Source organism: Hyla sarda, chromosome 13 (genome assembly GCF_029499605.1).
Source record: "Hyla sarda isolate aHylSar1 chromosome 13, aHylSar1.hap1, whole genome shotgun sequence".
Classification (NCBI taxonomy): domain Eukaryota; kingdom Metazoa; phylum Chordata; class Amphibia; order Anura; family Hylidae; genus Hyla; species Hyla sarda.
In genome coordinates, this window is record NC_079201.1 from 45,604,113 (window position 1) to 45,620,116 (window position 16,004).

General features: G+C 45.8%; 1 protein-coding gene across 1 annotated transcript in view; it reads left to right on the plus strand.

The window, feature by feature from the left end:
• Window positions 1-16,004, plus strand: part of LOC130297299 (polycystin-1-like) — a 396,912-nt gene that overhangs the window by 146,267 nt on the left and 234,641 nt on the right. Inside the window, exons 12-13 of the mRNA XM_056549607.1 lie at window positions 15,096-15,208; window positions 15,615-15,762. Coding sequence (XP_056405582.1) covers window positions 15,096-15,208; window positions 15,615-15,762 — 261 coding nt within the window. The remainder of the gene's footprint in view (window positions 1-15,095; window positions 15,209-15,614; window positions 15,763-16,004) is intronic.

The following is a 16,004-nucleotide window of genomic DNA, read 5'->3' on the forward strand; positions in this document are numbered from 1 at the left end:
AAGAGGCTTTAATAACTCACTACTTTTGCACGATCAATTGCGAGATCGAGCAATACCAGGTGTGTTATGCCCTCAGATTTCCAGGGCCGCAGCCGCGCTCCACTGAACAGATTAGCGTGTCTCTATCTTTCAAGGACAGGTTGCACGCTGACACCAGTTCGTGATAGGGATCTGGGATTGCAATTATTTAACCTTAAAACAAGGAATTACCAGTAAGTGAGGGTCATAAACTGGCGTTGATTAAGTCCCTGCCCTTTGTACACACCACCCGTCGCTATAAGCGATTGGATTAGTTAGTGAGTTGGTTAGTGAGGTCCTCGGATCGGCCCAGGTGGGGTAGGAGAAGGCCCTGGCAGAGCGCCGAGAATTTAACGATCATTGTTGAAATTTGCATTAAGCATATATTTAGCTACTGCTAAACATCCAAAAATGTAAGGCCCAAGGCCAGAGGCACCAGGGAGGCAAGTAGTTCCTGAAAGACACAGAATGAGTCTGGATCATGCATTTGCAGTACCCAAGAGGTTTTCATAACCCCTTACATTTAAAGATCAATGTTATAGGCCCAAGGCCAGAATCATCAGTTTTCCCCATATTAGGAGCATAGTTGTCCCCCAGATTAGGTAGCATAGATGTCACCCAAATTAGGCAGCATACATGTCCCCCAGATTAGGAGCATAGTTGTCCCCCAGATAAGGAGCATAGTTGTCCCCCAGATTAGGCAGCATAGCTGTCCCCCAGATTAGGAGCATACTTGTCCCTCAGAGTAGGCAGCATAGATGTCCCCCGGATTAGGAGCATACTTGTCCCCCAGATTAGACAGCATAGATGTCCCCCAGATTAGGAGCATACTTGTCCCCCAGAGTAGGCAGCATAGTTGTCCCCCAGATTAGGAGCATAGTTGTCCCCCAGATAAGGAGCATAGTTGTCCCCCAGATTAGGCAGCATAGATGTCCCCCAGATTAGGAGCATACTTGTCCCCCAGAGTAGGCAGCATAGATGTCCCCCGGATTAGGAGCATACTTGTCCCCCAGATTAGGCAGCATAGATGTCCCCCAGATTAGGAGTTTACTTGTCCCCCAGAGTAGGCAGCATAGATGTCCCCCAGATTAGGAGCATACTTGTCCCCCAGATTAGGCAGCATAGATGTCCACCAGATTAGGAGTTTAGTTGTCCCCCAGATTAGGAGCATAGTTGTCCCCCAGATAAGGAGCATAGTTGTCCCCCAGATTAGGCAGCATAGATGTCATCCAGAATAGGCAGCATAGATGTCCCCCAGATTAGGCAGCATAGATGTCCCCCAGATTAGGCAGCATAGATGTCCCCCAGATTAGGAGCATACTTGTCCCCCAGAGTAGGCAGCATAGATGTCCCCCAGATTAGGAGCATACTTGTCCCCCAAATTAGGCAGCATAGATGTCCACCAGATTAGGAGTTTAGTTGTCCCCCAGATTAGGAGCATAGTTGTCCCCCAGATAAGGAGCATAGTTGTCCCCCAGATTAGGCAGCATAGATGTCATCCAGATTAGGCATCATAGATGTCCCCCAGATTAGGCAGCATAGATGTCCCCCAGATTAGGAGCATAGTTGTCCCCCAGATTAGGCAGCATAGATGTCACCCAGATTAGGCAATTTAGATGTCCCCCAGATTAGGAACATACTTGTCTCCCAGAGTAGGCAGCATAGATGTCCCCCAGATTAGGGGCATACTTGTCCCCCAGATTAGGCAGCATAGATGTCCACCAGATTAGGAGTTTAGTTGTCCCCCAGATTAGGAGCATAGTTGTCCCCCAGATAAGGAGCATAGTTGTAACCTACATTAGGCAGCATAGATGTCACCCAGATTAGGCAGCATAGATGTCCACCAGATTAGGCAGCATAGATGTCCCCCAGATTAGGCAGCATAGATGTCCCCCAGATTAGGAGCATAGTTGTCCCCCAGATTAGGCAGCATAGTTGTCCCCCAATTAGCGCGGGCCGGTCAGAGCCAATCAAAGGGCCGTATGTGGCAAGCGGGCCGTACAATGCCCAGGTCTGCCACAGAGGGTTTCATAACCAACCACAATCGAGAATATTTTGTTGTAGGAGCATGGTCAATCTACTCAGACCCATCTGTCATTGGTGGCTGGAAATCCTGGCTGATCCATCCCTGATTCATCTTGACAAACGTCAGTCTCTCCACATTTTTAGTGGACAGACGAGTTCGCCTTGGGGTGACTATGGCCCCGGCCGCACTAAACACCCGCTCTGATGGCACACTACTGGCCGGGCAGGACAGCTTTTCCAGGGCAAACTCCGCTAGTTGCAGCCATAAATCGAGTTTGGCTGCCCAGAAGTCCAGCGGATCTTCAACGGTTGTTGGCAGGGTCATGTCGAGGTAAGCCACCACCTGCTGGTTCAGGTCCTGCTCCATGTCCACCTGCTGCTGATGAGTAGCTTCACTATGCGGCTGAAGAAAGCTACTCATCAGCGACTGTAGACTCAGGCTGCTGCTGATTGAGCCGGTAATGCTCCTGCCACCCCTCCCCTCCCCAGCAGCTGTGGCAGTGGAAGGTGAGCGCAGAGGGCCCCCTGAGTCAGACCTGCGAGTAGATGGACCATGTGACCGACTACGTAGAAGCTTCCTGAAGTAGGTCAGTTTGTCCTCCCTCTCAGTGGGTGTAAAAAAGGCCCCCATTCTGGGCCGGTAGCGAGGGTCTAATAAGGTGGAGATCCAGAAGTCATCGCGCTGACAAATTTTGACAATTCGGGGGTCACTACGCAAGCAACTCAGCATGCATCGTGCCATTTGTGAAAGTGATTCGCTGGGACTACCTGCCTCCATCTCCACTGCATACTGCCACGGTGTGTCTGGGTCCTCTGTCTCGCCTCCCTCGTAATAACCCTCCAGCTCCTCTGGCTCCTCCTGCTCCTCCTCTCCTGTCCAATGACCAGAAACACCGGCCATCTCATCCACCATAAACTGTGCTCCGCTCTGCCCCTCATCATCCTCCTCCAGTTCACCCCCCACAGAACTCATGTAGCCTTCTGATGTAGGCGCAACATCTCCATTGCCGTGACCAGCCATGTTTTCAATCATTTTTGGAGTAAATGTAGGAGTGGAATTACGTCATTCATGGCGTAATTCGAGCGACTAACAAAAAATGTGGCTTCCTCAAAGGGCCTCAGCAAACGGCAGGTGTCACGTATGAGCTGCCACTCGTTCACATTGAAGTTACACAGGGGAGTACTCCTATCTGCTTGTATCATCAAAAAATCCGTGATGGCTTTTCTTTGTTCGTATAGTCTGCCCAACATATCGAGGGTGGAATTCCAACGTGTGGCAACGTCACAAATGAGACTATGTTGTGGGATACCGTTCTGACGCTGCAGCTCAAGCAAAGTCTGCTTGGCGGTGTACGAGTGGCTGAAGTGCATGCACAGTTTCCTTGCCATTGTCAGGACGTCTTGCAAATGGGGTGAAGACTTGATGAACTTCTTGACAACCAGATTCAACACGTGTGCCATGCAGGGCGAATGGTTCACACTTCCTTGTCGCAGCGCGGCCACAATGTTCTTCCCATTGTTGGTCACCATGGTTCCCATTTCCAGATTTCGTTCAGTAAGCCATACTCGGATTTCTTCCCTAATGAACTTTAGCAGTTTCTCCCCTGTGTGACTCTGTTCGCCAAGGCAAACCATGTGAAGGATGGCTTGACACCGATGTGCCCTACACACGTGGTACGATGAAGGGCCACCGAGATTTGGACGTGCAGTGGAGGCCGAGGACACGGAAGAGGAGGAGGAGGAGGCGCACACTGTAAAAGGACCAACTGCCTGGGAGCCAGAGCGTGGAGGAGGAAGGGGTGTGACCTGGCCAAGTTACTGTTGTGGCTATGCAGGAACAACATTTACCCAGTGGGCCATAAAAGACATGTATTGTCCCTGCCCGTAGTTACAGCTCCACACGTCGGCGCTGCCGTGCACTTTTGAACACACCGACAGGCTCAAGGACTGGCCCACCTTCTCTTGTACAAACTTATGCAGGGCTGGTACTGCCTTCTTCGCAAAGAAATGACGGCTTGGGACTCTCCACCTCGGCTCGGCACAAGCCATCAATTCCCTGAAAGCTGCAGAGTCCACCAGTTGGAAAGGGAGGGACTGCAACACCAGCAACTTGGACAGGAGCACATTCAACTTCTGCACCGTTGGATGAGTGGGCGCATACTGTTGTCTCTTGGATATGGCTTCACCGATCGATTGTTGGCGGAATGGCTGACTACGAGCGGAAGAAGCAGGAGCGCAAGAAGGAGGGTTTTAACACAATGCTCCCTTCGACTGAGGTGGTGAAGCCTTGGCTGGATGACGGAGGGAGCGGATGGCCACTGGGTGATGCGGCAGGCTGGACCACTACCTCGGAGCCACGGTTATCCCAGGCCGCTTTATGGTGGTGAATCATGTGTTGACGCTGGGCCGTGTTGCCGAGATTGGGACCCTGGCCACGCTTCTCTTTCTGCTGACAGATTTTGCATGTGACTACGCTAAGGTCCTCCGGATTCTTTATGAAGAACAACCACACCACAGAGTAGCTGATTTTCCCACCCGCAGTCCGCACTATTCCACTGCTATTGGCGCCGTCTCCAGGAACCCCTGTTCCACTACCTCCTTGAATGGTAGCTTGCCGCGAAGCAGGTGGTCTCCCCCTGGCACGTTTGGCTCCTGAATTTCCACTACTGCCACCAGAACGCTGATTGCAAACCGTGCTACCGCCTTGCTGCCTCATAGACAAAGAGCAAATCTCTTCTCCTGATGATGATGATGAAGCCCCGGCTTCTGCACCCGGCTCCTAATTGCGATCGGCTTCATCATCATTAAAAGATGTGTGCACGTCACTGATGTCCTCCTCGTGTTCCACAACAGTGTCTGCCTCAGGACCCTGAACAATTGAAACACCGCCTCCCATGTCACTCTCCACACCATTACTTGCCCGCCTTGCGGAGCAAGCGATGCATGTCTCCTCACATTCTTGGCTGCCCATTAGCTGCTGACTGTCCTCTATTACATCGTCCTCACTAAATAGTGGAGCTGAACCCAAAGCATGAAATACTTCTTTGGGAGAGGGAACAGCATAGGACAAAGGCAATGGGATTACAGGGACTGCTCCCGGGCCATGCCAACTGAGGGTTGTGTATGAGGAACCCACCGACTCTTGACTGGGGTTGTGAGATGTTGCTTGTGATGAAGGGGATGAGTGTGCAAACCAATTGACGAGGAGAAATGGGTCGACGACACGACCGCTGGGTGTTAACGGGAGCTCAGGCCTATTGCTGCGACTCTTGCTGCCACTAGCCCCAAGTCTGCTGCCAACTCTACCTGACATATGTAGGCCTCTGCCCCTTTTCTGTGCACATCCTGGCACTTCCCTGCCTGACATACTTAGTGCGTTTATGAGGGTATAGAACAGCAGCAGGCGATTACTTATGGCTGTCCTTTCAAAGTATATTGGCCCTAGACAGAATAACAGTTACTAAATAGTACACTCCTTTGTTGTATGTATGCCCTTTGCAATGATGAGTGCACTGGTAAAACATCAAACACTTTTTTTTTTTTAAATACACCAGCAGGTGTATACTAATGTGTGGAATAGCACTGAATTTAGCACAGAGACAGAATAACAGGTAGTAAATAGTACACTACAGTGACCCCCCGACCTACGATGGCCCCGACATATGATGAAATCGACATACGATGAAATCGACATACGATGGCCTCTCGGGGCCATCGCATTAAGTGCTGTCCGGCAGCGCCAAATGCTTAAGCTGCTGCCGGATAGCAGCTTAATGTTCCCCGTGTGGTGCGGTAAGTATTACCTACCACTCCGGGATGCCCTCCGGGTCCAGCGCTGGTCTTCCGGTGTCTTCTCGGCCCTCTCCGGTGACGTCAATACGCTGCTGCGCACGCCATCCAATAGGAATGGCGTATGCAGCGGCGTAATGACGTTGCTACGCAGGCCCAGTAAGGCCATGGGAAAGACAGAAGAGGACCGGAGAAGACAGAAGAGGACCGGAGAAGACAGAAGAGGACCGGAGAAGACAGCGGAGAGCCCAGCGGAGGCCCGGGATCACCATCGGGAGCGGCGGGGACACCATCTCGAGCGGCGGGGACAGGTGAGTACAGCTTCCTATACTTTACATTGCAGGAATCCCTCAACATACGATGGCTTTGACAAACGATGGCTCGTTTGGAACGAATTACCATCGTATGTTGAGGAACCACTGTACTTGGTTGTATGTATGCCCTTTGCAATGATGAGCGCACTGTTAAGCGTATTTGTACGCAGGAAAACCTTTTTTTTTTCTTTAATACACCGGCAGGTGTATAACGTTTGGTATAACACTGAATTTAGCACAGAGACAGAAAAAAAGGTAATATATGGTACGCTATTTGCTTGTATGTAGGCCCTTTGCAATGATAAGGCCACTGAAAAAGCGTATTTGTACTCAGGAAAACCTTTTTTTTCTTTAATACACCGGCAGGTGTATAACGTGTGGTATAACACTGAATTTAGCACAGAGACAGAAAAAAAGGTGGTATATGGTACGCTATTTGCTTGTATTTAGGCCCTTTGCAATGATAAGGCCACTGTTAAGCGTATTTGTACACAGGAAAACCTTTCCTTTTCTTTTATACACCGGCAGGTGTATAACGTGTGGTATGACACTTAATTTAGCACAGAGACAGAAAAAAAGGTAGTATATGGTACGCTATTTGCTTGTATTTAGGCCCTTTGCAATGATAAGGCCACTGTTAAGTGTATTTGTAAGCACGAAAACCTTTTTTTTTCTTTAATACACCAGCAGGTGTATAACGTGTGGTATAACACTTAATTTAGCACAGAGACAGAAAAAAAGGTAGTATATGGTACGCTATTTGCTTGTATTTAGGCCCTTTGCAATGATAAGGCCACTGAAAAAGCGTATTTGGACGCAGGAAAAACTTTTTTTTATTTAATACACCGGCAGGTGTATAACGTGTGGTATAACACTTAATTTAGCACAGAGACAGAAAAAAAGGTAGTATATGGTATGCTATTTGCTTGTATTTAGGCCCTTTGCAATGATAAGGCCACTGTTAAGCGTATTTGTACGCAGGAAAAAAAAAAATTCTTTAATACACCGGCAGGTGTATAACATGTGGTATAACACTGAATTTAGCACAGAGACAGAAAAAAAGGTGGTATATGGTATGCTATTTGCTTGTATGTAGGCCCTGTGCAATGATAAGGCCACTGTAAAAGTGTATTTGTGCTCAATAACGTGAATAGGAGGTTTAGCTATCAATGATCCTTCTCAGTGTAACAGCAAAGTTCTCTGCACTCCTGACTTTCCCTAATACTGATGTGACTAGCAGTTGCAGTGTAACGCTGTGGTATGAGCTATTCACACACACGCAGTCCCGTCCTCTCACTCTGAGTGCATAGATGAAATGAAGAGAGGCAAGATGGCCACCGATTATATAGGGGCTGTGACATCACAGGGGTCAGTGAACACTGATAGGCTGCATCTCACATGTGGTTCAGGGTCAGCCCGCCTACCTTCATTCCCGCCGCTGTTTCCCGCCCTCCCATAATCCCCTGCCCCATGTACTCACATGTGGATCCACCATCTTAGGTCTCCAATAGCCTGGAACGCTGTAAAATGGAGTTTAATGAAGCGATTCGTGCGATAGAATCGCGGCAATATTCGTATTCGTTGCAAATCGAATTTTTTATGAAATTCGTAACGAATTCGGGTTCGTCAACTTCGGTTCGCTCATCTCTATTTGTTACTATGGATACAAAATTTATGGGGCTAGAACATTGATTCAGCGATCTATTCTAATTGCCATATTTGGGTCGAGAAGGAATTTTTCCTTTGTCATGGGTCACTTGGCATCAGCCTCATGAGTTTTTTTTGCCTTCCTCTGGATCAACACAGTAAGATTTCAGGTTGAACTCGATGGACTTTTGTCTTTTTTCAACCTTACAAACTATGTTACTTCATAAGAAAGTTTTATTTCTATTTTATTTAATTCACAGCTTATAAAAACACCACTAGGGGTTCCAATACTATCAAGAACATAATCTTGTCTGTCTGCAGCATCATCTTTGTCCAAGCTGAGACACAGGCATAGACAAAGTTCAGTAAGTAAGGGGGGGAGGGGGGGACTTGTACTCTTCTGTGCTCACTCCTGTCCAACCAGACTGCAGTATGAAAACACAGAGCAGGGGGTTACAGAGCAGTCTGCAGTATTTTAATGATGATACTCAGCCGAGTGATCAACAGTTAGAAGGTATTTGTGAGAGAAATATAGATGGCAAACATTTAACAATTATTTGTAGAGGATCAGGAGATGGTAGTGATTAACATATATGATTTTATTTTATTATTTGTGTGATAATTTTTTGTGGTAATTTATATTATATTATTATGGTTCGGACACTTATGTACACGGTGATACCACATATATTCATTTTTATTTTTGTTTACATATTTTTTTATGGACAAAAGGGGGGGGGTGACTTTTTTTAAGGAAGTGGTTAATTCACGTTTATTAGCTTTTTTTATTCTCCTTTTTTTTTTTTTACACAATTTTTTTGTTCCAATAGGGGACTATTACATGCAATCTTTGGATTGCATACACTGTTCAATGCTGTGCCATAGCATAGCATTGATCAGTGTTATCGGTATCTGATTGCTTCAGCCTGCCATGGCTAACTGGAGCACAGGAGCATCGGTTGGGCGGGTAAGGGACAGGTAAGAGCCTGATCGGCACCCCACGGTTTAACCACAGTGATCCAGACCTAATGAACAGCCGGATTGTTTTTTCTTTTACATTTTAGATGCTGCGATCAGCCTCTGCACAGGTTTTGAAAAATCTACCCCAAGATATTTAAAAGTGCACAAAGGAAATGGGATTTAAATCGAATAAACTGCACCAAGGTTCAGGGATGTCACTTTTTGTATTGATCAGCATACAGTGACCCCCCGACCTACGATGTCCCCGTCATACGATAATTTCAACATGCGATGGCCTCTCAGAGGCCATCGCATGTTGAAGGCAGCATCAACATGCGATGCTTTTGTATGTCGGGCCATCGCATAAACGACTATCCTGCAGCGCAGACTGCTTCAGCTGCCACCGGATAGCTGTTTACGGTGCCCCGTGTGCTCTGGTGATGGTCTCCTACCAGTCCTCGGGGCTCCGGAGCATCATCTTCATGATCCCCTCCATCCCGGCGCGCTCCATCGTCGTCATCACGTAGCACGCACACACGCCGTCCCATCATCCAAAAGGAGTGGCGTGCGTGCGTAGTGACGTGATGACGGTGACGGAGAGCGAGGATCCCGGGGAAGCAGATACGTTCCGGAGCGTCGGGGACATCACAGGGACGCGGCGTCAGCGATTGAGGGCGACATTCAGGGCAGCGGTGACGGGTCCGGAGCGGCGGGGACAGGTGAGTACAGCTTCCTATACTTTACATTGCACGGATCCCTCAACATACGATGGTTTCAACAAACAATGGTTCATTTGGAACGGATTACCATCGTATGTTGAGGGACCACTGTATATGCGATCAGAGGTGCTGACAGTAGCCCATATAAATCAGCTGATACTGCCCCCTGTATGCATTGACCCCAAAACATAATTTGAGTATACAAATCTCAAATCCTGACATGTATCCCCCTTTTACAATCATTCATCAGGATAAATAGCAGTAGTAGCATGGAACCAGATATCATACATAAACCATGAGTAAGAAACCAGATTGGGTCACTCATTCAGGTCCCTAAGGATGAAATAGATGAGTAATCCCTGTCAAGGCGGTCCAGAGTGTACTATCAGAAAGGCCCTTTCATGGCGGTCCCTGCCTCTGGCCACTACAAGGTCTTCTAGCCAAGTACAAAAACATTCACCATCTCAATTTAAAATGCCAATGGACAAGTTCCAGAAGGCTGAATGCTTTGATTCTCTCAGCTGTCAGAATAGTCTCTGTTGATGCCCTCTGAAGCTCCTAAAGTGGAGGACATCGCACCTCCAAATCTGTTGCATTCCAGAAGCACGGATTGTTCTTCATTTTTAAATAACAACCAGGCTGCATATATGGTGCAGGAAGTCATTTGCTCCTTGTTATTACTCCTGGATAAGCACTTTGATGTCTTACACTCCTCTATCATTTCAGCACTGGCTCAAATAACCACTAATGCTCAGTAAATATCTAAACTCCCTCTTACAAATATTCTTTGGCTGAATTGAAGCATGCCCTCTCTCATAGAATGTAAAAAATCATATTGATTCCTAAACTAGAACACCTTAAAAATACAGACGGAGTGAAGAATTTTTTTTTCCTGGGGATCCCTGAATCAGTGAAGGAAGACCCTATCGATCCAGCTGAGATACTGAAGAGAGTGTGAGTGCAAGGGTTAATGCCACCAGACCTCTGGGTACTTGTTTACTCTTCCTGCAAGTCACTAAATGAAACCTTTTGTAAATGTGTTCTACTCAAGCTTCCTTCCGAATGGAGAGCTCATATTTAGATATCAAAGACCCGAGCTGTTTATTTTCTTTGGAGAACAAAACTGTTGAAGCTAGTCATATTCCCCAAACTACTCTAAATCAGTCTATTACAGTCTTTACCATTAATCATTTGCCCTAAGGACTCATTCTGCAGGTTCATTTGAAATAACCACAGACCTAGAATATTTTGCAATAGAGAAGTTAACTTTCTAGACCTAGCCCTCTATAACGAGGCATTGCAATAAGGTGTAGTGGGTTACTGGATTACACAATCCTTAGTGTAGAACGACACATCCTTGGACCAACTGTTTATACCGTATATCTATCTATCTATATATAAAAACATGCAAATGAGCTCACCACACCACCTTCACAGGCAGTGCGTCCTGCAAAACAGCTCAGGCTCCATTGAAAAGTCTCAGAACTGATTGGGATTTATGCCAAGCCCGAACTCTCTCTCCAGAAGGAAAGAGGACCCATCTGGAGACAGCTGTTTTGGGGTGCTTGTCAGTACAGAGCAGGGTAATCTGACTTGGCTGGGGTGAGAGGCCTGTCCTAGTTAAACGGGGTCAGTATTTTCCTCAGGGAGAGGCACCACTTCTGGTGTAAAAACGGAGATTCAAGTAGCCCGCGAAGTGCTAAATGGCCTACTTGAATCTCCTTTTTTACACCAGAAGTGGTGCCTCTCCCTGAGGAAAATACTGACCCCTTTTATCTATCTATCTATCTATCTATATATATATATATATATATATATATATATATATATATATATATTTATACTAGCTGAGTACCCGGCATTGCCCGGCTTTTCCTTCCTAATCCTTGTTGTGGAGGAAAATCAACAGAGGAAGCTTTTGACTTCATATCCCGTCCTCATATATTGTTGTCATATCCCAACCTCATATCCCATCATCATATCCCGACCTCCTATCCTGACCTCCTATCCCGACCTCCTATCTCAACCTCCTATCCTGTCCTCCTATCCCGACCTCCTATAGCGACCTCCTATCCCGACCTCCTATCCCGTCCTCCTATCTCGACCTCATATCTCATCCTCATATCCCGACCTAATATCCCGTCCTTATGTCCCATCCTCATATCCTGTCCTCAAGTGGGACTGATTTGTGATGAAGATACTGTAAGCTGGAAATAGAAAGGGTGTGGCTTTGTGGGACTGGGCGTGATTTGCAAGCCAGACAGATGAACAAAAAGGGTAGAGAATAAAAGGAGTGGGGCTTAAAATGTGAACGTTTCTTTGTGAGATGGGGTGTGACACATTCAACAGGAGATGCAGAGCGGAGCTTGTGGAGTAAGGTACTGGAAGTCCCATATACCTGCATGGGATTTGAAACAAAAACCCATCTTTAATATAAGGGTGTAGATAAGGGTTAATTAAACTATCATATCTTTTTATTTGACATAAAAGTAACATGTGACCAAGTATTATCGAAATAACTCCAGCTGTTTGGAAGTTATGCAGTAACATATATTTCCCATAGACTTGTATGGGACTTTAAATAAAAACCCTGACCCTGGCGAATAGGGGTGAGTATGGGTTAAATTACCTATCCTATGTTTATTGTTGACATATAAGTAACATGTGTGCCAAGTTTCATGTTAATATCTTTAGCCGTTTGGACGTGATTGTGGAGCATACATACACACATACACACACTGGCCCTCATTTACTAAAGTCCAACCGACTCTTTTTCTCGGTTATTGTGCCTAAATTTTGGTCGCAACGTCTGTGCACCTAATTTTGCGACCAAATTTTAGTCGCACAACCGACATTTTAGAAAACACTTGGAGTGTTTTTTTTCCCACTCTGAAATGGGCGTGTTTTATGCAAAAATGGGCGTTTTACCGACAAAAAAACTAAAATACTCGGAGTACTTCCAAAATCACTCGAGAAAAAGTGTGAGTTTCCCTCACACAATAACCGACAGCCAAGAGGCCGAGTGAAATTCCAAAAATGGAGTGATTTCTAACAAGGGACTGTTTACCATTGTGTTTTGTGTGAAAGTAACTTGGTATATAACCGGAAAACATTTTGTACAGTTAAACACTTTTATGAATAAAGTATTTAATGTTTGGGTGATCATTTTTTTTTTACATTATAACACCTGAACAATTTTAATTACCGTATTTATTGGCGTATAACACGCACTGTCGTATAACATGCACCCCCATTTTAACAGGGAAATTTAAGTAAAAAAAATAAAATGTAAAATAAATGACTTGGACTAAATGCCACATCATTCCCCCAACTTTGTTTTGGTCCCGTCCACTCCAGTGCCACATCATTCCTTCCCTTTTATCAGTCCCTGTGCCACATTACCCCTCTCATCGCCACCCCCCATGTCTCATCATCCCCCATGTCTCATCATTTCCCCCTGTCATAGACAACCACTAACCAGACAGACATTAAGCATTTAGTGCCTCCCCCCACCATCATTTCCCCCTGTCTCATCATCCCCCACCCTGTCTCATCATGTCCCCATCATTCCCCCTCATCATCCCCCAACCCTGTCTCATCATCCCCTACCCTGTCTCATGTCCCCCATCATTCCCCCCCTCATCATCCCCCCACCCTGTCTCATCATGTCCCCCATCATCCCCCCCCCATCATCCCCCCTCATCATCCCCCCCTCATCATCCCCCCACCCTGTCTCATGTCCCCCATCATTTTTCCCCTCATCATCCCCCCACCCTGTCTCATGTCCCCAATCATTCCCCCCTCATCATCCCCCACCCTGTCTCATGTCCCCCATCATTCCCCCCACCCTGTCTCATCATGTCCCCATCATTCCACCCTCATCATTTCTCCGTCTCATCATCCCTCCAATCATTCCCCCCCTCATCATTTCCCCCGGTCTCATCATCCCCCCCATCATGTTCCTCCTATGAGGGGTCTTCAACCTGTGGACCTCCAGATGTTGCAAAACTACAACTCCCAGCATGCCCGGACAGCCAACTGCTGTCCGGGCATGCTGCGAGTTGTAGTTTTGCAACACCTGGAGGTCCGTAGGTTGAAGACCACTCTTCCCCTTTCCTTACCTGGCTGCGCTTTCGGCTGTCAGTGTCAGTAAAGCAGATGAGTGACGTCCTCTCCCGGCTCCTTGCGTGGCATCAGGGATCTCACTTTTCGGTGGCGACTACAGAAAATTAAAAGTGACGTCCTAATGCCACAAAGAGAAGCCGGCAGAGGACATCACTCATCTGCTTCACTGACCCTGCAAGACTCGCCGCCTGACATGACCTGACCTGCTGAAGCGCAGCCAGGTAAGGAAAATAAACAAACTATAAAAACCAGGAAATGGGGAATGATGAGGGAGGGGGGTGGTTCTCGCACACTATACACAGGTACTGGTGGATAGTGCGGGAGACGCTGATTAAAAGGTAGGGCAGATCCGAGCAAGGTAGGGCTCATTTTAATCAGCGTCTCCCGCACTATCTACCAGTAACTGTGGATAGTACAGGAGAAAATATGTGACAGTTTTCGAGAGCGCGGCGGAGACGCCGCTGGTCACTGATTTAAAGTGGCCGCGGCCGTGCTCCTAATACTTAACAAGTAGCTGCTGCTGCGGCCGCTTTAAATCAGTGACCGGAAGATTTATCGGCATATAACACGCAGGCAGGCTTTTTGCCTTAAATTTAAGTTTTAAAAGTGCGTGTTATACGCCGATAAATACGGTAATGAAACTGTTCATAAACAAACTAGTCCAAAACCTTTTGACTCACACAAATACATTTTTATTTATAAATGGTCTTTAAGGTACAAAAAAAGTTTGTTTTACGTGTTTGAAGTTTGTGCGACACGATTGACTAGTGCGACACAAAAAAAAAAAAAAAAACGTGCGACGGAAAAATAACCGACATGTGCGACAGATTAGTAAAGAAGTCTGGAAAAAAATTGGAGTGATATAGAAAACACTCCACAATAAACACTCCACTCTTAGTAAATGAGGGCCACTGAGTTTTATATATATATATATATATATCCTTAGTAGAAATGAGCAAGCCAAGCCTGACAAAGTTTCATTCACAACTTTTGAAATTTGCCAGGCTTGTCTCGCACAAGCCTGGGAACGGCACTTTAATAGTTGGTAACAGAATAGTATTTGAAATCATTTAACAAAATTTTTTTTATTTTGGTTTTTAAATGTCATTTTATAAAGCATACTGGTAAAAAAGAATAGTTGGACATGCAAAACACAAGCTCTCTTATGGCTTCATTGATGGAAGAAATTAATGAGTTTTGTCATTTAGAAGACAAAGAGGAAAAAACAAAATGCAAAAAGGAAAATTGACATGGTTGTTAAGGGGTTATAGGGAATCTGTCAACTTTGTTTGCTACAGTTGTTAGCAGCAAATAGAGCAGACAGATTCTTTTGGATGTGGGGCCCTCTTACATTTTGTTTTTTTTTATTAAAAATTAAAAATAAATGTTTCTTGTTTATATACGGTATACATTGTTAAAAATGTCAATGTCCTTTATTAGCTGACAATTGAATTGAACATATTTTTTACATTGCCTTATGCATATTTTTTTTTCTCAGCCCAGTTCCCTGATGCTCCTGTGTACCTGGTAGGTGTTCCTGTTTTTGAGGAGGCTGCCACTGAGAATACTACATTATCCCCTGTACATGAAGATCTTGAAAGTAATGTTGAAGTAAGTCTATGAAATAAGTATCTTAGGCAATTTATTGATGACCAGAAGCCTGGGCTTCGTAGAGTGTGTAGCCGCCATGCTGTATTTCTATAGCTCAGCATCTATTTACTCAGCAGTAACCCAGCACAGCCACTACACAATGCACACAGACAAGGTTTCAGTCTTACATTGTTTACTGTATATCTGAGTGTGGCTGCTGTGCAGAACAAGTTTTTATTTGGGGTGCCGGGTGTCAGCACCTTGCCAAACAGTTATTGATGACCTATCATGTGGATAGACCATCAATGAATTTTCAACCCTTCAACCAGCAAACATTTAACATTTTACTATTTATATGTAATCATTAGAGATGTTTATGTTTTGACAATAGAGTTTTTGTACCCCTGTTATTCTACATTTTTTGCAGGTGATGCTATTTCCCGGTCTTTGGTTTAGCCATTCTGGGCATCTTTTGTCTCTTGAAATGGGAATCCAACCTCTCCAACATGAATACCAGGCACGAGTTCAGATTCTGCGGCCATTTTGTAGTCCAGAAGAGCATTTGCTTCCGCCTGGTAGGTTTTGCAAAACTGAAGTACTGGATCCCATATCACACTTTTGTTTTAACCAAACACAAATCTTTTAGTCACAAATCAATAATAAAAAAGCCATAAAAATACTGAAAAGGAGGATAAGTAGTTCATTCAGAGGAGTATAACTGTCACGATTCGGCTGGCTGGAGGTGGATCCTCTGTGCCAGAGAGGGATTGGCGTGGACCGTGTTGGTGGACCGGTTCTAAGTTGCTACTGGTATTCA